Source organism: Coturnix japonica, chromosome 5 (assembly GCF_054131305.1).
Source record: "Coturnix japonica strain WE chromosome 5, WE-NBRP24, whole genome shotgun sequence".
Classification (NCBI taxonomy): domain Eukaryota; kingdom Metazoa; phylum Chordata; class Aves; order Galliformes; family Phasianidae; genus Coturnix; species Coturnix japonica.
The window spans coordinates 47,309,436-47,329,900 of NC_140667.1; the positions used below are offsets into that span (position 1 = coordinate 47,309,436).

The window sequence follows — 20,465 nt, forward strand, 5'->3', positions numbered from 1 at the left end:
TTTTTTCTGTTCTTCATTGAGCTTAAATCAGAAATATTACTAAAACTGCTAAGGGTTTGGGTACTTACGTGTAAGTTTTTTGCAGTGCTTGTTAGAATGGGCTGGGTTTAGCTATTTCTAGTTAAAATTTGAGGCATCTGATTCATTAACTGGTTTTTAATGCAGGTAACTGCTGTTGCCCAACAAAATCAAGGAGATGTGCCTGAACCTCAAGATATGAAAGTAGCAGAAGTACTTTTTGATGCTGCAGATGCTAATGCCATTGAAGAAGTCAATCTCGCTTATGAGAATGTCAAGGAAGTGGATGGGTTAGACGTTTCCAAAGAAGGTACAGAAGCTTGGGAGGCAGCAATGAAAAGATACGATGAAAGAATTGATAGGGTTGAAACAAGAATAACTGCTCGTCTGAGAGACCAGCTTGGTACAGCAAAGAATGCCAATGAAATGTTCAGGATCTTCTCTCGGTTTAATGCCTTGTTTGTCAGGCCTCACATTCGAGGTGCCATTCGTGAATATCAAACACAATTGATTCAGCGTGTGAAAGATGACATCGAGTCTCTTCATGACAAATTTAAGGTACAATACCCACAAAGTCAAGCTTGTAAGATGAGTCACGTTCGTGACCTGCCTCCAGTGTCTGGGTCTATAATCTGGGCAAAACAGATTGACCGACAGCTCACTGCTTACATGAAGCGTGTTGAAGATGTCCTTGGCAAAGGCTGGGAGAACCATGTAGAAGGTCAGAAATTAAAGCAAGATGGAGATAGTTTTCGCATGAAGCTCAACACTCAAGAGATCTTTGATGACTGGGCAAGAAAAGTTCAGCAACGCAATCTTGGCGTGTCTGGTCGTATCTTCACCATTGAAAGTACTCGTGTTAGAGGTCGAAGTGGAAACGTCCTAAAACTGAAAGTCAACTTCCTTCCAGAAATAATTACACTTTCAAAAGAAGTGCGAAACCTGAAGTGGCTGGGTTTCCGTGTTCCTCTAGCAATTGTCAACAAAGCTCACCAGGCAAACCAGCTCTATCCATTTGCCATTTCACTGATTGAAAGTGTCCGTACATATGAACGAACATGTGAGAAAGTGGAAGAGCGTAATACTATCTCACTTCTGGTTGCTGGCTTGAAAAAGGAGGTGCAGGCTTTGATTGCAGAAGGAATTGCACTTGTGTGGGAGTCATACAAACTTGATCCATATGTGCAGCGTTTGGCTGAGACTGTCTTCAGTTTCCAGGAAAAGGTTTGTTACACCATTTATCTTTCAAATTCTGAACTTTAGTGCTTCACTAATGAGTCATTAAACAGAAGTGGACTTTGTAGTAGTCTTCAATTAAGTGGTCAGTTAATACAAATTGGCCAGCTAAATGGATATTTCAGTAGAACTGAAATTTATTTACTTAGTGCATTCAAATAAAATAAACTGACGAACCATTTCTGCATAGATATTGTTGTGTCTCTAATCTCTCAAAATAACGTTCTTCTTTACTTAAATCTTTTTGTTAGGTGGATGATCTGCTCATTATTGAAGAGAAAATAGACCTGGAAGTGAGATCACTGGAAACATGCATGTATGATCATAAGACTTTCTCTGAAATCTTGAACAGGGTCCAGAAAGCTGTGGATGACTTAAATCTTCATTCATATTCAAACTTGCCAATCTGGGTCAATAAGCTGGATATGGAGGTAGGCTTCAGATCAAGTAGTCTGTATTTGGAGGAAACATTGTAATCGGGTGCAAAATACTAGTGCAGAAGATGGAAGACTTGTTTGTTTTCAGCTGTTATCTTTTGAGATTAATGAACTCCAGAGGAGTTTCCTTGAAGAAACAAGTTTGATTCAGCTTGACTCTGTAGAACGTGCTTAAGAGTAAGGTCAAAAAGGGATGGGGAGGATTTGATATGCTGGTAGTGAAGACTGTCTACCTTAGCAGTGTTTAAAACTGCTTGTTATGTCTCAGATTGTTGGACACTAGGCCAACTCGAAAGCAGTTAAAATTGCTTAATTCCACTGAAGTCCTTGACAACAACAGAGCCCTTGAGTTGGTGTTCACCAAAAAGCCTACCAGAACTCTTACACCTCTTATATGTAGTTGCTTGGTAAAGGAGCACTTGGTTCTTTGAGACATCACAGTGTATCTGGTGTCAGGATATGCTGACAGTGAGTCTCTTTATGCAGTCCTATGCACCTTTTTTCCAACATGGCTTCCTTTCTGTAGATTGAAAGAATCCTGGGTGTTCGCCTGCAAGCCGGGCTGAGAGCCTGGACCCAAGTTCTTCTGGGGCAAGCAGACGACAAAGCAGAAGTTGATATGGATACAGATGCTCCACAAGTGAGCCATAAGCCTGGTGGAGAACCCAAGATCAAAGTAAGTGGCTGGTACTTTGTTTCGTGGCTGTTTCTTTGTTTATGTATGTGGGGGCAGTATTTGGTTGGGTTTTTTTTCTTTCATTTCTGGTCATTTAATGCAGTGATTTTTAGTTCAGGCTTTTATGGCAGATAAGCATTTTTTCTGCATATGGTTTTGAAGAAATATTAAGCTTCACTCATATAAGTGTTAGTTGCTTTCCAAGAGCAAATGCTGCTTCATGAAGTCCCAAATTCGTGTCAGTGTGGGTTGTAGTAGCATCTTCCAGTACTGACTATGTTCACTGTTTCTGCAGAACATCGTACACGAACTAAGAATAACCAACCAGGTGATATACTTGAATCCACCGATTGAAGAGTGCAGGTACAAACTTTATCAAGAACTGTTCTCATGGCAGACAGTAATCCTGTCACTACCAAGAATTCAAAGTCAGAGATACCAGGTGAGTGTCAATATCTAAGTCTGAGCAATTCTTTTTGCTTTGTACTTATTTGCATTCAGCATTAGCGTGTTATTGAAGCACTGAATTCAAGTACAGTAAAATTTCATGTATATCCCATGTCGTTCTCAGGTTGGAGTGCATTATGAACTGTCTGAGGAAGAGAAGTTCTATCGTAATGGTTTAACACGGATGCCTGATGGCCTTGCAGCTCTGGAGGAGGCATACTGTGCTGTTGAGGGAATCGTGACTGAGGTGGAGCAGTACGTCAAGGTATGAAGCTGACAGTACATGATGCTTCACTTAAAATGAATGTGGACTTTACTCATTTTAATTAAGGATTTTCAGAGTTGGAGGGAACATCATTTAGAATGTACCAGAAAAGTTAGAAATGTTGTGAAATTTCTTTATTAGGTTTGGCTGCAGTACCAGTGCCTGTGGGATATGCAGGCTGAAAACATATACAACCGCCTTGGAGAAGACCTAAATAAGTGGCAAGCCCTTTTAGTTCAGATAAGAAAGGCCAGAGGAACATTTGACAATGCAGAAACTAGAAAGGAATTTGGACCTGTTGTGATAGACTATGGAAAGGTAAGAAATGGCAGTTATTGATTGTGACAAATGCATTAAAATTCAGATGGGGTGCATAAGAGAAAATAACAAGACTAATAACTATTGTGTAACCTTGTTCAACTGTAGGTACAATCAAAGGTGAACTTGAAGTATGACTCCTGGCACAAGGAAGTGCTCAGCAAATTTGGCCAAATGCTCGGTCAGAATATGACAGAGTTTCATTCACAAATTTCCAAGGTAAGACTCATCTATCTCTAGTTTTTCATTTTCAGATAAACTTGTTCTAGTTCTCTGAAATGCTGACTTATTGCCCCATGCAGTCCCGTCAAGAACTGGAGCAGCATTCAGTGGATACGGCCAGCACATCGGATGCAGTGACATTCATAACATATGTGCAGTCCCTGAAACGTAAAATCAAACAATTTGAAAAGCAAGTGGAGGTATGTTGCCTTGCTCAGTGTTTCTTGCTTTGGAGAATGTTGGATTTCACTCTTAAGTGAAGTAATGACATTAGAGCTTAGCTTCATAGCATTCAAGTCTTCTTGAGAATAAACTGGAACTTATATTCTGAGGAGTCTGTAGCAAGTGCTTGTTAACACATGTTGAGTATTTAGTCTTGCACTATTAGTTGAAAAGCTGATACTTAACTTAGAATCACTGTCTCCTACAGCTATATCGCAATGGTCAGCGGCTGCTCGAGAAACAGAGGTTCCAGTTTCCATCCTCTTGGCTGTATATTGACAACATTGAGGGAGAATGGGGTGCCTTTAATGACATCATGCGTCGGAAGGATTCTGCCATTCAACAACAAGTAGCAAACCTGCAGATGAAGATAGTTCAAGAGGATAGGGCAGTAGAGAGCAGAACAACTGACTTGCTAGCAGACTGGGAGAAAACAAAGCCTGTAACAGTAAGCAATGATAATTAATGTTCATTCATCAAATGAGGTAGTTTTTTGGCAGTTAACTATTTTAATGCTTTTTTTGAAATGCATAATGGTAAAAGTCTCTTTGTGAGAATTCCGTTTTTATTTGTTCATTAACTTACTTGTTTACTGGGGTGGTAAAGGTAAATTTACCCTTAAAATCTGGAATCATTTTGTATTCAGGCCTTGCTTTTAAGTTAGCTTCAACTTGACTGTGAACTCTCTGGATTAATATGTCTTCCAAACTTTAGGGCAACTTGCGTCCAGAAGAAGCTCTTCAAGCTCTTACCATTTATGAAGGAAAATTTGGGAGGCTGAAAGATGATCGTGAGAAGTGTGCAAAGGCCAAGGAGGCTCTAGAACTAACAGATACAGGATTGCTCAGTGGCAGTGAAGAACGTGTGCAGGTATAACCTATGCTTTTTGTCAGCCTCATGGCAAAATGGTTCAGTTCTATTTCTCTCTTCCTTTTGGAAGGTGACTTGTAATCTGTTAAGTAACTGTGTCAAGATGTAGGTCTCCATGGTCAATCGGTTCTTGCCTAAAAGATTGTCTGTGATTTCTTCTATGACTGCCTTACTCTTGTGAAGCTATTAGGTGACAAAAAAACACAAGAATCTGTTCTGGGTCCCTTTAGCTATTGCGATCTTGTTGAATTATCAGGCTATCTGATTGTTTTTGTCATGTTCAAAGATTCTTTCTAATTCCCCCATAGTATTTACTGTGAGGAAATGGAAACTAATTGCTGATGTTTGGTTTTTTTTACTTTAGGTAGCCCTAGAAGAGCTGCAGGATCTCAAAGGCGTTTGGTCTGAGCTCTCAAAGGTCTGGGAGCAGATTGATCAGATGAAAGAGCAGCCCTGGGTTTCAGTGCAGCCTCGCAAGGTATTACGCTACACATACACAGTATAACTACTGGAAGCATATGTGAATTAAGAATTGGACTTCTTGAGATAGAACTGCCCATTTGTCACATTTCAGACTATTTGCACTGCTTATGTACCTTTGTGTGCATCTCATCAGCATGTTTCTTTAAATGCTAAACTTGAAATCGCAGCATTTGCCACAAGTTACATAATTATCCAGTGTGATTCCATTAATGAGACTGGACTTTATACAGAAAATATATATATGTTTGCGCTATGCTGGTTTTAAGTAGGCTGTTGGACCTCAGTAAGAGAACTTCATCTTATAGCTGGATGAACAGCGTCAGTTTTGTTTTAAGTGCTCAGGAGGTAGAAATGGGAACACTAAGCCAAATACACTGCCTATGACAATACCGTTTCTTAATTCTTAATTGGACAAATAAAACTGTATTTTCAGCAACACAGCAACCATGTCTTACACAAATAACTACAACACTGAAAAAGCTGTGCAGTAGTTTACACTTTGTATTTTCACAGACACCTCTCTGAAATAAGCTGTTTGCTTTTATGAATGCAGTTATATGCACAGATCAATATTTATTTTGTTACTGACAGCTTCGACAAAACCTAGATGTTCTGCTCAACCAACTGAAGAATTTCCCGGCCCGCTTGCGACAGTATGCTTCCTATGAGTATGTTCAGAGACTTCTGAAAGGCTACATGAAGGTAAATGGCACTCATTTCTAAAATGCATGAACTTTGTAGTTCGTGTTCCAAGGTGTAACTTGCTTTCTTGTCTTCCGTAGATAAACATGTTAGTTATTGAACTGAAATCAGAGGCACTCAAAGATCGTCACTGGAAACAGCTGATGAAGAGGCTTCATGTTAACTGGGTTGTCTCAGAACTGACCTTGGGGCAGATCTGGGATGTTGATTTACAGAGGAATGAAGCAATCGTCAAAGATGTACTGCTTGTAGCTCAGGGAGAAATGGCTTTGGAGGAGTTCTTGAAACAGGCTAGTATCAACTCTCCTATGTATGTACATGATATCAAATCAGCTTTTCTGTCAGGTAGCTGACACTTAGGTATTAAACTTGTCAATCTAAGCTGTTGATAGAAGTGCTCAGACTCCATGAAACACTGCTTTTTGGGAACAGCTTAAAGCTGTGAAGATTCTGGTGGTGAAACTTGACTCATTTTGCAAGAGTAGTCCTCAGTAATGACTGCTAAAAATGCTAGCAGTGTTGTATTCTCTGTCTTTAATAACAACTTGAGCATAAACTCAGAATCCTTGAGTAAACCTGATTGTGATACACTTCTACTTTGTAATTATGTGAAAGCAGAAGTAGTCAATGTCATATCTCACCTGTCTTTCCCTTCAGATAAGAGAAGTATGGAACACCTATGAACTGGATTTGGTCAATTATCAGAACAAATGTCGATTGATTCGAGGATGGGATGACCTTTTCAACAAAGTAAAAGAGCACATTAACAGTGTGTCCGCTATGAAGCTGTCACCATACTACAAGGTAAATGGGAGAGAAAAACTGAAGAATCTTCATTTAGTTCTGACTTCCTGTCTTATGTTTCAGTTGACAATTGTATGTGTGTACTTTATTACTCTTAAGTGAATCTTTACAAACGGTAACTGGTCCTGGAATTATAAAAATGAGTGCTAATGCACCATTTATACTTCAGGTGTTTGAGGAGGATGCCCTCAGCTGGGAAGATAAACTGAATCGGATCATGGCACTCTTTGATGTCTGGATAGACGTCCAGAGGCGATGGGTCTACTTGGAGGGTATCTTCACTGGTAGCGCAGACATCAAGCACTTACTGCCAGTGGAGACACAGCGGTTCCAGAGGTAACTTTTTAGTTTCTTTCTTCTTTCCTTGCCTATCTGAACAGGTCTACCATTTCATAACCTTGGTGTAGCATTTTCCTAAGCCAGAATACCTGGTCTGGTTGGATTACAACCCTTTTGCAAACTTAAGTTCATTAAGCAAAAAAAAATAAGCAAAAACTGTCTATTGACAACCATGACAGAAGAAAGCTTGTAATAGAAAAGGTAACAGGCAGTTTTAATGGTTGATCTGAATTTAGGTGATTTTTTCTGAGTTCCAGTCAGTTAACTCCAGAATTTTTCTGGCACTGTGGCTGTTAGAAAGCAAGCTTACAACTGTTGCCGCTGCCTTTGGTGTCACCCTAAAGTGCCGTTTTCTTCCTCCACTTTGATTTGTCTGTATTTGTTCCACACACTTCCTATCAAATCAAAGAATCTCTTTGATGCATCTTTGTGGGAAGGGAAGAAAATTAGGCCTTTAGCAGTGGAGTTGATGGAGTTAACTTTGTGAAGAAGCTGTATATTTTTGGTGGTGGTATTGTGAAATAAATGAAGAACTGTTACTGTAATTTAGCCTTGTGTTCCACAGGGTAGCTGCAACAATTAGGGAAATAACTTTAGAGATCTGGTGCCCTGCAGTTAGTGAATTTACACTGAAGTATTGTTATTTTACTTGCAGCATCAGCACTGAATTTCTGGCACTCATGAAAAAGGTGTCCAAATCTCCACTGGTGATGGATGTTCTCAACATACAAGGTGTGCAAAGATCACTGGAGAGACTGGCAGACTTGCTTGGGAAGATCCAAAAGGCGCTGGGTGAATACCTGGAAAGGGAGAGGTCCTCTTTCCCTCGGTAAGAAGTTGACCGTGGAAGAAAAGTAACTTGCTGTTTCTGTACAGGAATAGTGTGCTGTTGTGTAAAGCCTCTGCTAGTCTTCATGTACTGCGTATAAATAAGGGGTTATACCTGTAAATTTCTGACCTCAAAATACTGAATCCAGTTAAAGCTTCCTCTCAGGAAGCGGAACTGAGATTTCTTGTACTTGATGGTTTGTGGCTGGTTTTAGGGGTTCAGAAATTAGAGTAATTGCAGCTGATTTCTATAAACTTACAGATTCTTTTCTGAACTGCTTGATTTGGAGGATTAAAGAACAGTATCTTAACTGTCATGATACGGTATTTAAGATGCTGGTTCTGACTTATTGCGTGTCATCAACTAGTCTGTTGCTTAACATGAGAGAATATGAGTGACTTAGCATGAGAACCTCTGAAAGTGGAAGTTCTGTCTGTGTAAGAGAATTAATTTCCAAGCACTGCTGTGGATATTTCAGCGATGGATAAGTAAATAAAATGCTCCACAGTATGAAGCACGTATGCACTTTTATATGGATGGTATTACATGAACTGAAGCTAGGTTTTAGAACTGAACTCTTATGGTGAACTTATGGTTCTTGCCCTCTTACAGTACTGGAGAACTGAGTGTCAGTTACTCCCATACAGCATCTGCCTCTGAAATGTCCATGTCTGTAGTAGGTAAAAGTGATAGTTGGAGTTTTGATACAGATCTGTTTTTAAATAATTATTAGGTTTTACTTTGTTGGTGATGAAGACTTGCTCGAAATCATTGGAAACAGCAAGAATGTTGCTAAACTTCAGAAACACTTCAAGAAGATGTTTGCTGGCGTTTCTAGCATCATTCTCAATGAAGATAATTCTGTGGTTCTGGGCATATCCTCACGCGAAGGAGAGGAGGTAGATCTGCGTTGTTTCTCTTTAATTAAATTTCGTAAATATGTGAATGTAGATTGAATTTAAGTTGACTCTTTCAGGTGCTGTTCAAAACCCCAGTCTCCATCACAGAACATCCCAAGATTAATGAGTGGCTCACTCTGGTTGAGAAAGAAATGAGGGTGACCCTTGCCAAATTGCTTGCGGAATCTGTTACTGAAGTAGAAATCTTTGGAAAAGCAACTTCGATTGATCCAGCAGTCTACATCTCTTGGATTGACAAATTCCAGGTATCAATATGGGACATCTGAGCATGTTGCAGTTTAGTTACTGCAGTGAAGAAAACTGTCTGATGTGGATTTTCTGTTACACAGGCTCAGCTTGTTGTCCTGTCAGCCCAGATTGCATGGTCTGAAAATGTTGAGTCAGCCCTCAATGGTATGAGTGGAGGTGGGGACAGCAGTCCTCTCCAGTCAGTGCTAGCTAACGTTGAGGTCACACTCAATGTCCTGGCAGACTCTGTACTGATGGAGCAGCCACCTCTTCGCAGAAGGAAACTGGAGCACTTGGTAAGTGAAAACCTCCTTTCCTCTTGTGTGTGTTAGGAAGAGAGGCTGTATAACTATTTAATGAGAAAGATCAGTCTAACACTTTTTTTTTTTCCTCTGAACGATTATTGCAATTTAAGCAACAAGCCCTGGTTCTGTAGGTGGCTGTGGTTTTAAACTCTTGTGATTTTGCTACATGATGGCCTATTATGGACTAGGCTGCCTATTCTGGATGTAAATGTTACTGTTTTCTTTATTCCAAAGTAAAATATCTTATTAAGCTACTATTACTATATACTTTTGTATCTAAATAGAGATTGCGGGTTGGGAGCATAGAGTAAAAGCACTCTGAGTTGTTCCTTTGGATTTTTAAAGGTGATATCTCACCTTTTTAGTAGCATTGTCTTCATAGTTTCTGGGAAGGAAAATACCTTGTTCAGCATTGTAATGGATTAACAGACTAATGGAGGACCAGGCTGCTTTGCTGAAAGATAGGAAAGTCCTTAGCAAGAGCAGTCAACATTGTTAGTTCTGTCTTCATATCAGCTCTTTTTAAAACAGGTATTGTTGGTAGGTCATGATTTCTGAATGATGGCAGTTCACTGTGCTGCAATGCAATCTGAAAAGTTGTAGAATTCCTGGCTTTACTAGCGATGTACTGCTGCCATCTGAGGGGTTACTTGCATTTTCCAGATCACTGAGTTGGTGCACCAAAGGGATGTTACGAGATCACTGTTGAGAAGCAAGGTCGACAACTCCAAGTCCTTCGAGTGGCTCAGCCAGATGCGGTTCTACTTTGACCCAAAACAGACAGATGTGTTACAGCAGCTCTCCATTCAGATGGCAAATGCCAAATTCAACTATGGTTTTGAGTACCTTGGGGTACAGGATAAGCTAGTACAGACTCCTCTTACTGACCGCTGTTACCTGACAATGACACAAGCCCTGGAGGCAAGACTTGGAGGATCACCATTTGGTATGTTGGTATTGAAGAGCACTAAAAACATAAGAATATGAACTTTAACTCCCTGGGATGTGCAGCTGTAGTCTAAGGTTTCAGAATGTTTTTAACTAAGATGTTGAAGAACTAAACAGTCTTTTGGGAGAAGGTGTAGCAAGTTTAGGTTCCTTACTGAGGCCCATTGGAATAGATGTGCTGGCAGATTATGTGGTTAGGCAAAGGTGCCTGAGACCATAAACACTAAAGCATGTTTCTCTTGCTTCAAAATTAGGTCCTGCTGGTACTGGTAAAACAGAATCTGTGAAGGCTCTTGGACATCAGCTTGGCCGCTTCGTGTTGGTTTTCAACTGTGATGAGACATTTGACTTCCAGGTAAGTCCATTTGCTCTTCTGAAATGCTTTGTAATTCTGTAACTCTTGTGATAGATTACTAGAAGAGTGGCAAACATTAGTGATAACAGCAAGCAAAGCATCTTGCAGTGGATACACTTCCACTGTTTTGGGAATACACCATAGTACTGTAGTAACAAAAAGGCAGCAAATATCTAAAAGTCAATAGAATTTTTTTTTACAACTCTTAGAAGGAGTATGACTTGTGTACAAATGCAGTTCCTCCTTGCTTTGGAAGCCCTATCTAAAGTACTGTGATCCATTCCTGTTGCCTATGTGTAGGCAAGAAGGATCACGCTACTTCAGTGAATTTTCTTGTCTCTGTGCAGGCAATGGGACGTATCTTTGTGGGTCTTTGCCAAGTGGGTGCCTGGGGCTGTTTTGATGAGTTCAACCGACTGGAGGAGCGCATGCTGTCTGCTGTTTCACAGCAAGTTCAGTGCATCCAGGAAGCTTTGCGAGAGCATTCCAACCCCAACTATGATAAGAGTATGTCACTGTTCCCTTCCGGTAGTATTGTGTAACATCTTCAGTGTCCTTGGTGCTGTTTTGTTGCTCAGTTACATTTCTCCCAACAGTCCATGAATGAAACTACTTTCCGTCTCTTTTCAGCTGCAACACCTATTACTTGTGAGCTGCTGAACAAACAAGTCAAAGTGAGCCCTGACATGGCTATCTTCATCACCATGAATCCTGGCTATGCAGGCAGATCGAATCTACCTGACAATCTGAAGAAGTTGTTCCGTAGCTTGGCAATGACAAAACCAGACCGTCAGCTGATTGCCCAGGTCATGCTGTACTCCCAAGGTTTCCGTACAGCTGAAGTGCTTGCCAATAAGATAGTACCGTTCTTCAAGTGAGTGTCAAGTTTGGTTCCTGTAGCTACATATACAGCTTATTGTTCTAATTTGTAACATTCTTTGAGACTAACCAAGTACACTGCATAGCAATTATTCCAATCAAACAATGGCATGTATTTTCTTGTATGATGTGTTGGTCACTGTTGAGAGTCATGTTTTATGTCTCCTGATTCTTAGGCTTTGTGATGAACAGCTGTCCTCCCAGAGTCACTATGATTTTGGCTTGAGAGCACTGAAGAGTGTGCTGGTCAGTGCAGGTAATGTGAAGAGGGAGAGGATTCAGAAGATAAAGCGGGAGAAAGAAGAGCGTGGTGAAGTTGTTGATGAAGGAGAAATTGCTGAGAACTTACCAGAACAAGAGGTACTGTGTTTGTCAACACCAAGCAGAGCAAACACCCTGCAGCATTTGATGATTAGTATTATGCCATGGAAGCAAAGTTATGTTACTCAGAGGAGGTGATAACTGACCGCTTAGAAGCACTAAGTGAAAGAAGTGTTGAACTTAGAAGTCCACGAATAATAGCAAAAGGTTTGTTTTTGTGTGAGTAATGCAGTCATAGTTCTCATTGCTGCTCAGTTCTTTAGTTATTTCCGAAAGTATGATGAGGAAGGGTAAGCAACTACAGCTGTATAAACTAAAAATCAACAGGAATTCATTTTATAGTTTGAAGGCAGAGTCCTCCATTAATGGTTGCTCATACCAAGACCATGGTAGTTTGGTGACTTACCATTGATCTTTGTAGGGAAATGCTCCTTGTTGAACACCCTCAGCAAAGTGAACTTAGCAAAAAAGCCTTAACTAAAACATGATTCTCTCTGCAGATCCTGATCCAAAGTGTATGTGAAACCATGGTACCAAAACTGGTTGCAGAAGACATTCCATTGCTGTTCAGTCTCCTTTCTGATGTATTCCCTGGAGTGCAGTATCACCGTGGGGAGATGACAGCCCTGCGAGAGGAGCTTAAGAAAGTGTGTCAGGAAATGTACCTTACCTATGGTGATGGAGAAGAAGTTGGTGGCATGTGGGTTGAAAAGGTAAAACATAACATTGAAAACAGTGTACAGTTGGAATTAATGCATACATAAGACTTAATATTCTTTTTAATTATGAATTTTCTCACCTTAATTTAGCAAGAAATAGAAGGTTCAGAGGACTGCTGAAGTTGAGACTTCATTCACACGTCAATTTTTTTTGTCACAGGTTCTTCAGTTGTACCAGATAACTCAGATAAATCACGGATTGATGATGGTGGGTCCCTCTGGAAGTGGAAAGAGCATGGCTTGGAGAGTACTGCTAAAAGCTCTTGAACGACTGGAGGGTGTGGAAGGTGTTGCTCATATTATTGATCCAAAAGCAATCAGCAAAGATCACCTCTACGGTACTTTGGATCCAAATACCAGAGAATGGACAGATGGCTTGTTTACACATGTCCTGAGAAAGTGAGTCTGTAGTAGCACAAAGGAAAAGTGGGGAGTGGACGTGTGCCATGCATATTCTTGGCTTTATTTTGTCTTTGTTCACTGCCATCTGTAAAACTACAATGAATGTTTCCTTCAATTACAGGATCATAGACAATGTGAGAGGTGAATTACAGAAACGTCAGTGGATTATCTTCGATGGAGACGTAGACCCTGAGTGGGTTGAGAACTTGAACTCTGTTCTGGATGACAATAAACTGCTGACTCTGCCAAATGGAGAACGTCTCAGCCTTCCACCAAATGTAATGCTACTTTTTTAGTGTGACTTCATGACTTGATTTCATGCAACATTGTTGCTTTTTTCTTGAGTTGTGCTGTTGCCATTCCCATTTCTTACCATAAGCAGGGTAGTTAGCAGGAGTTAGGAACTTTGGTGGAATCCAGCATGTTGTGTTAGGCTTTTTCTGACCCTGTGAGACCAATTCACTGCATTCTGTTAAAGTTTAGGGTAACAGGCAACAGTGATGAATTCTGCCTATAGCAGTTCAGTGCTGCCGGTTCTTCAGAGGCTAAGTGCAAGCTGGCTTTTAAAACAAGGTCTGGCAATGGGGCTGGTAATTTTTTAGGGTTTTGGGTGGAGTTTGTTTGTTTTTAACTTCAAAATATGTTTTAAACTTGTGTTCTTCAGGTGCGTATCATGTTTGAGGTACAAGATCTGAAATATGCCACTTTGGCTACTGTATCAAGATGTGGTATGGTCTGGTTCAGCGAGGACGTCCTCAGTACAGACATGATATTCAATAACTTCCTGGCAAGACTAAAAAGTATTCCTCTGGATGAAGGTGAGGAGGAAGCTCAGCGAAGGCGGAAGGGCAAAGAGGATGAAGGAGAAGAAGCAGCATCCCCAATGTTGCAGGTATCGTGAGTAGTACGGTCTACTTAAAATTTCTGTCAGCATCTCATAGAAAAGCTGACTTTCTTGTTAAATCCTTTTCCTTTTTTATTAATAGAATGTTAAAATAAGAAGCATTGCAAATTTATAAAAAAAATTACTTCCTGCTAATCAAATGAGAAGCAAATGTTTTGAGCAGTATTTCTCTCCCCTCAACAGATACAGAGAGATGCTGCAACTATAATGCAACCATATTTCACATCCAATGGCCTTGTAACCAAAGCACTCGAACATGCGTTCAAGTTGGAGCATATTATGGATCTCACCCGTTTGCGCTGTCTTGGTTCTCTGTTCTCCATGTTGCATCAAGCTTGCCGCAACGTAGCCCAGTACAATGCCAATCACCCAGACTTTCCAATGCAGATAGATCAACTGGAGCGTTATATCCAGGTAAAGATAGTATACTGCTAAGTATGTTCTGTATATGATGTGTTGGAATAGTAGCTAGACTTCATTTATTGTACATGAAGTTCTGCTCTGTTGCTGTATGAACAATAGCTTCTTTTGCTGCTTCCTACAGAGGTACTTGGTCTATGCAATCCTCTGGTCTCTCTCTGGAGACAGCCGTCTGAAAATGAGAGCAGAGCTTGGAGAATACATTAGGAGGATTACTGCTGTTCCACTACCAACTGCACCCAACATTCCCATAATTGACTATGAGGTAAAACTTCTCTTGTGCAAGCATTGCTGCTTTATAGTCTTGGAAGCTTGATTTAGATTTTGGAGAAGTTGGGGAATAAAAACACTAGGTTATCTTAAGTTTTACAGTTTCTGGCTTTCCAGAGAGCAGTGGTCTAAGCTGCATGTTCCCATAATCACATCAAATTCTGGGCCACAAGCTATTCTGTGGTTCATAAACATGTGTATATTGTAAATAAAATTGAACTACGTTCCTGTTCTAAGTTCTCATGGTGTTTTTGTGGTTTTAGGTGTCTATTACGGGTGAGTGGGTGCCATGGCAAACCAAGGTTCCTCAGATTGAAGTTGAGACGCACAAAGTGGCAGCTCCTGATGTTGTAGTACCAACTCTAGATACAGTTCGCCATGAAGCATTGCTGTATACCTGGCTGGCAGAACACAAACCCCTGGTACTCTGTGGCCCGCCAGGTTCTGGAAAGACCATGACCCTCTTCAGTGCTCTCAGAGCCCTGCCTGATATGGAGGTATGCAAGAGTGTGTGTAGTCTAAAAGTGTGTGTGTGTGTGTGTATGTGAGAGAGTAGCAAGAAGTTGCTGATTTCCTTAAAGATGAAATTAGCCTTGCTGTAGTACTGAAGCAGTTTCCTAGTTTGAACTCAGTAGTGTTTCCTTCTTAATTAGTCACATGTCAAGCATACAGTTTACTATAGTCAGTAACTTGAGCAATAGATGGTATATGTTTTTCTACTGTTGAAGGCTAAGCTGTAGGATCCCTGTTTTCCAGGACACCCTTTCAAGCTGTAGTGTGATCTAACTTATTTTCTCTTCACTATTCTTAAGGTGGTTGGACTCAACTTTTCTAGTGCTACTACTCCAGAACTGCTCTTGAAAACTTTTGATCACTACTGTGAGTACAGGCGTACACCTAATGGAGTGGTGCTGGCTCCTGTGCAGTTAGGAAAGTGGCTGGTGCTGTTCTGCGATGAAATCAACTTGCCAGATATGGATAAGTACGGCACACAGAGAGTCATATCCTTCATTAGACAGGTTTGTTTTCCTTTGTAGTCACCTATATCATAACATTTATATTCACAGAAACTTAGTGTTACGCTGATTTTGGTTTTCTGTTTTGTTTTCTCCAGATGGTGGAACATGGAGGATTCTACCGTACATCAGATCAGACATGGGTGAAACTGGAGAGAATTCAGTTTGTTGGTGCATGTAATCCCCCTACTGATCCTGGAAGAAAACCTCTCTCACATAGGTAATACATTTGATAAATAGCTCTATGGAGCTACAGAATAGCAAGGTCAGAATTGAGGCAATGAGTATGGAATCCATTTTTAATATTCTTGTTTAATACCAATTATGCTTACATTGTATTCTTCATTTTTGAAGGTACCTGCTAGTTCCTTCTTATTCTGACAGTCAGTGGCCTTGTTATATTTGAGTCAGTGTCTAAAATGCAGAATTCTTTTTGGTCCAAATCACTATGGATCCACCTGGATCAACTGCAGTTACTGTTGTGAATTTTTTATCAAGCAGTGATTTAACTTGGCAGAAGAACAAGTAGAATAGGATAGTCTGTAACTTGGCCTATCAGACTCTCAATTATGTTAATCTTTCAGGTTTTTACGACACGTTCCTGTTGTTTATGTGGACTATCCTGGACCAGCTTCACTCACTCAGATATATGGAACATTCAATCGTGCAATGCTAAGGCTGATCCCATCACTTCGCACGTATGCAGAACCTCTCACTGCAGCTATGGTAGAATTCTACACAATGTCTCAGGTAATTTGTTGACTACAACCCCAAATTCTAATTTTCCTTTTTGCTAAATCACTTTAACATGCATAACACACGTACAACTGCTCAACTAATTACTTGATATCTGGTGAAAGCTTCTGAATGCAGCTAGCAAAGTAATATATGGCAACTCAAGGCCTGTATAAGTGTGGCACAATATTGAGATGAAGTAACTATTATATATATGCTATATATATATAGAACTAACAGGTGTTTGGCTTTTTAGGAGAGATTCACTCAAGACACGCAGCCACACTACATCTATTCACCTCGTGAAATGACTCGATGGGTGAGAGGCATATTTGAAGCATTAAGACCACTGGAAACCTTACCAGTTGAAGGTCTTATCAGAATTTGGGCCCACGAAGCATTACGTCTCTTTCAGGACAGGTAAGAAACATGAGATGAGGGAGAGTGAAGTTTAAAAAAAACAGTGCAAAATTAATTTTCCCTACTCCTTGCCTGCTTCCATTAGAAAACTGAAGTGTGCTCGGTGTTAAGCAGCTGGACTATTTTCTTTTGTGTCAGGTTGACATCCTTATGAATAGTAACTGCAGAGCTGAAGCACTTTGTTGGTAGCACTACCACGTGAGGTGCCTATATCCTTCCACTACAGAGGATTTATAGTCATGGTATTTTTTCTTTTTCCAGACTTGTAGAAGATGAGGAGAGGCGATGGACTGATGAGAACATTGATATGGTTGCTCTGAAACACTTCCCCAACATTGACAAAGAAAAAGCTATGAGCAGACCTATCTTATACAGCAACTGGCTGTCAAAGGTAATAAGTAGTAACAGAATAGTTTGGGGTCAGTTAACTAATGTAGCTCTTTTGCCTATATTAACATGAGAATGATTGTGTTTTCCATTTGATTAAGCTGATTTCTAAGAAGTTCTTGCTATGATTATCTAAAGTAGGTGACCACAGAGTTAATAGTTACTATTCCAGGGATGCTGTCCTTACTGTGGGAAGACATGCCACAGTACATAAAAGCAGTTTTAAACGATGTTTCTCTAGAATAGGATAAAACTTTCCAAAAATTGCTAGCAGCTATTGCTTAGGGTATCTCCTAACATTGAAAATTTTATGGTGGACTGCTTCTCACAGTCCGAATAGGTAGATACTGCAGGGCTTTCTGTGGAAATATTACTGCATCAAGTCACGAGTCATTCTGATCTACTACTCTTCTCTGTGACCAATAGCAAATGCTTAAGAAAGGCTTCTGAATGGGGGAACAGGTTTATCATAGGTCCATGGATAAAATGTTAAAACTGCATGCCACTGTCAGTGGCATTTTAAGCTGTAGACATGCCTTTGTGTGTATAATGGAATACAGCGGTCTTAGGCTTCTATTACGGGATTGCTCTGTTAGATATTCTATTTTATCTAGTATAAAATTGATCCCTAAACAAAATAACCTTCATCTTAAATTCCCTGCTCTATTGACTAATTCTTCTAGGATTATATTCCAGTGGATCAGGAAGAATTAAGAGACTATGTGAAAGCTAGGCTTAAAGTCTTTTATGAAGAAGAACTTGATGTACCACTTGTTCTGTTTAATGAAGTCTTGGATCACGTATTAAGAATTGACCGGTAAGTTGAAACTTCAGTTGCTGGTTGTGTACATCTTATTAAGGGACATTTTCCAAGGCAGAGCTGCCTGTACACAGGCTGAGCAAGGAGCTTGGTCTCGTTCTTGTCCATAAATGATCTACTGGCACCCAAAATAGCAGGATTCTAGCTAGAGATGTGTGGTTTTGGTGTCAATTTGAAGTTTAGATAATCAAGAAAAATGCTTTGCTAAGTTGGTAACACTTGACCAAACCTGCTGTGTTCTTTTTTCAGAATCTTCCGTCAGCCGCAGGGTCACTTGTTGCTTATTGGAGTCAGTGGAGCAGGAAAAACAACACTCTCAAGATTCGTTGCCTGGATGAACGGTTTGAGCGTGTATCAGATTAAGGTTGGCATGCTGGTTTCACCTGACAAAAACAGTCAGTTGAAGCATACTTCATAAATACCTCTACAAAAGATTCTACTGAAGGGAAGTTATTAATAACAAATGTTAAATCTTTCCAGGTTCACAGAAAATACACGGGTGAAGATTTTGATGAAGACCTTAGGACAGTTCTGAGACGTTCTGGCTGTAAAAATGAGAAAATAGCTTTCATAATGGATGAGTCAAATGTGCTGGATTCTGGATTCCTGGAGAGGATGAACACTCTCCTAGCCAATGGAGAGGTGAGGATATTACAACGTAAACATGTTAAGCACCTTTTTACCGCTATAAACTACCTCAAAATTATCTTTTGAATTAGGTTCCTGGTCTCTTTGAAGGAGATGAATATGCCACCCTCATGACTCAGTGTAAAGAAGGAGCACAGAAGGAAGGTTTAATGTTAGATTCACATGAAGAACTCTACAAATGGTTCACCAGCCAAGTTATTCGCAATCTCCATGTTGTGTTCACTATGAATCCATCTTCTGAGGGCCTGAAGGACAGGGCAGCTACCTCTCCTGCCCTCTTCAACAGGTAATTGCTGTACATTCAAGTGTACGTTTTCAATACTATGAAAAAAGTATTTTGGGGAATCCTTCACAAATGCTTTGTATTTCAGATGTGTTTTGAACTGGTTTGGAGATTGGTCAACTGAGGCGCTGTACCAAGTTGGCAAAGAGTTCACAAGCAAAATGGATCTTGAGAAACCAAATTATATTGTGCCTGATTACATGCCAGTTGTGTATGATAAGCTGCCACAACCACCATCACATAGGGAAGCTATTGTTAATAGCTGTGTGTTTGTTCATCAGACTCTTCATCAGGTATGTTTTATTATATTGCTTAACTTGTGTTGTTCTCTAGGCCTCAGCATCATGCACCAGTTTACTAAAATGTATGGTATTTAGCATTTGAATCAGTTTAAAACCAGTGAATGATCAGCAGCTCTTCCCTTCCTAAAGGCTAATGCTCGTCTGGCAAAACGAGGAGGCAGAACCATGGCAATCACACCACGCCACTATCTGGATTTCATCAACCACTATGCCAACTTGTTCAATGAGAAACGAAGTGAATTAGAAGAACAGCAAATGCATTTGAATGTTGGCCTTAGAAAAATCAAGGAAACAGTTGATCAGGTACATATCTTTAAAACTTTGCTCTTTGTAAAGGTTGGGGTGATTAAGTGGATCTCCGTGTTTAATCTGAATTCTCCCATCTGACAATCTAACTCAGGTGGAAGAGTTGCGGCGTGACCTAAGAATAAAGAGTCAGGAACTGGAAGTGAAGAATGCAGCAGCCAATGACAAGTTGAAAAAGATGGTGAAAGATCAGCAAGAGGCTGAGAAGAAAAAGGTAAAAATCTTTGTTACATCTCTCATGCGTAATAAATATTCTTGGTTATAACAAGAACCTGTGGAGTTAAGTACTTGAGGAAGTTAAGTTTCTAAAAAGCAGCATTTTGTCTGTGAAACCTCCACTTAGGTCATGAGCCAGGAGATTCAGGAACAGCTGCACAAACAGCAGGAGGTCATTGCAGACAAGCAGATGAGCGTGAAGGAAGATCTTGACAAAGTGGAGCCTGCTGTCATTGAAGCACAGAATGGTATGTCAGCAATGAAGGAATCACACTATGGGGTTGAATCTAATACTGAAATCTAGTGATGTGCTTTGGTGTGGTCTGAGAAATAAGCCATTTTGAGACAAAAGTAAGTTGTCTATGGGGTGCTGTCCAGTTAACTTTTGTAAGAGTTTGTCCAGTGATGTGGTAGTTTTGAGTGTTTATCTGCTACCTCAGCTTCCTTTGAAAAGCTTGAAGCGTTTTTACAGATCCAAGATCCTTTAGCAGAATCTGCTAACGATTTGTTTTCCTCTTTCAATCAACATCTGTCATCATTCTGATACTGGTTAGCTGTGAAGTCCATAAAGAAACAGCACCTGGTAGAGGTCCGTTCAATGGCTAATCCACCTGCAGCAGTGAAGCTAGCACTGGAGTCCATCTGCCTGCTTCTGGGTGAAAGTACAACTGACTGGAAGCAAATACGTTCCATCATCATGAGAGAGAACTTCATTCCAACTATTGTCAACTTTTCTGCTGAGGAAATCAGGTAAAGTGCAAGAGTGTCTTATGTGGAAAAAACTATTCACAAA

At 40.2% G+C, this 20,465-nt stretch overlaps 1 protein-coding gene across 1 annotated transcript in view; it reads left to right on the plus strand.

Annotated features, from left to right (window-relative positions):
* DYNC1H1 (dynein cytoplasmic 1 heavy chain 1) overlaps positions 1-20,465 on the plus strand; it is a 38,328-nt gene that overhangs the window by 4,958 nt on the left and 12,905 nt on the right. Inside the window, exons 8-52 of the mRNA XM_015865420.2 lie at positions 166-1,242; positions 1,506-1,685; positions 2,218-2,367; positions 2,663-2,809; positions 2,939-3,079; positions 3,221-3,397; positions 3,506-3,616; positions 3,700-3,819; positions 4,050-4,289; positions 4,556-4,711; positions 5,076-5,189; positions 5,786-5,896; positions 5,977-6,186; positions 6,554-6,700; positions 6,870-7,036; positions 7,695-7,868; positions 8,602-8,767; positions 8,845-9,033; positions 9,118-9,312; positions 9,985-10,267; positions 10,524-10,624; positions 10,972-11,131; positions 11,255-11,498; positions 11,680-11,863; positions 12,325-12,537; positions 12,704-12,942; positions 13,067-13,223; positions 13,610-13,837; positions 14,033-14,263; positions 14,394-14,534; positions 14,803-15,036; positions 15,352-15,558; positions 15,654-15,775; positions 16,140-16,305; positions 16,547-16,710; positions 16,972-17,101; positions 17,781-17,914; positions 18,167-18,281; positions 18,398-18,559; positions 18,637-18,851; positions 18,937-19,141; positions 19,280-19,453; positions 19,551-19,670; positions 19,800-19,920; positions 20,227-20,422. Coding sequence (XP_015720906.2) covers positions 166-1,242; positions 1,506-1,685; positions 2,218-2,367; positions 2,663-2,809; positions 2,939-3,079; positions 3,221-3,397; positions 3,506-3,616; positions 3,700-3,819; positions 4,050-4,289; positions 4,556-4,711; positions 5,076-5,189; positions 5,786-5,896; positions 5,977-6,186; positions 6,554-6,700; positions 6,870-7,036; positions 7,695-7,868; positions 8,602-8,767; positions 8,845-9,033; positions 9,118-9,312; positions 9,985-10,267; positions 10,524-10,624; positions 10,972-11,131; positions 11,255-11,498; positions 11,680-11,863; positions 12,325-12,537; positions 12,704-12,942; positions 13,067-13,223; positions 13,610-13,837; positions 14,033-14,263; positions 14,394-14,534; positions 14,803-15,036; positions 15,352-15,558; positions 15,654-15,775; positions 16,140-16,305; positions 16,547-16,710; positions 16,972-17,101; positions 17,781-17,914; positions 18,167-18,281; positions 18,398-18,559; positions 18,637-18,851; positions 18,937-19,141; positions 19,280-19,453; positions 19,551-19,670; positions 19,800-19,920; positions 20,227-20,422 — 8,618 coding nt within the window. The remainder of the gene's footprint in view (positions 1-165; positions 1,243-1,505; positions 1,686-2,217; positions 2,368-2,662; positions 2,810-2,938; positions 3,080-3,220; positions 3,398-3,505; positions 3,617-3,699; positions 3,820-4,049; positions 4,290-4,555; positions 4,712-5,075; positions 5,190-5,785; positions 5,897-5,976; positions 6,187-6,553; positions 6,701-6,869; positions 7,037-7,694; positions 7,869-8,601; positions 8,768-8,844; positions 9,034-9,117; positions 9,313-9,984; positions 10,268-10,523; positions 10,625-10,971; positions 11,132-11,254; positions 11,499-11,679; positions 11,864-12,324; positions 12,538-12,703; positions 12,943-13,066; positions 13,224-13,609; positions 13,838-14,032; positions 14,264-14,393; positions 14,535-14,802; positions 15,037-15,351; positions 15,559-15,653; positions 15,776-16,139; positions 16,306-16,546; positions 16,711-16,971; positions 17,102-17,780; positions 17,915-18,166; positions 18,282-18,397; positions 18,560-18,636; positions 18,852-18,936; positions 19,142-19,279; positions 19,454-19,550; positions 19,671-19,799; positions 19,921-20,226; positions 20,423-20,465) is intronic.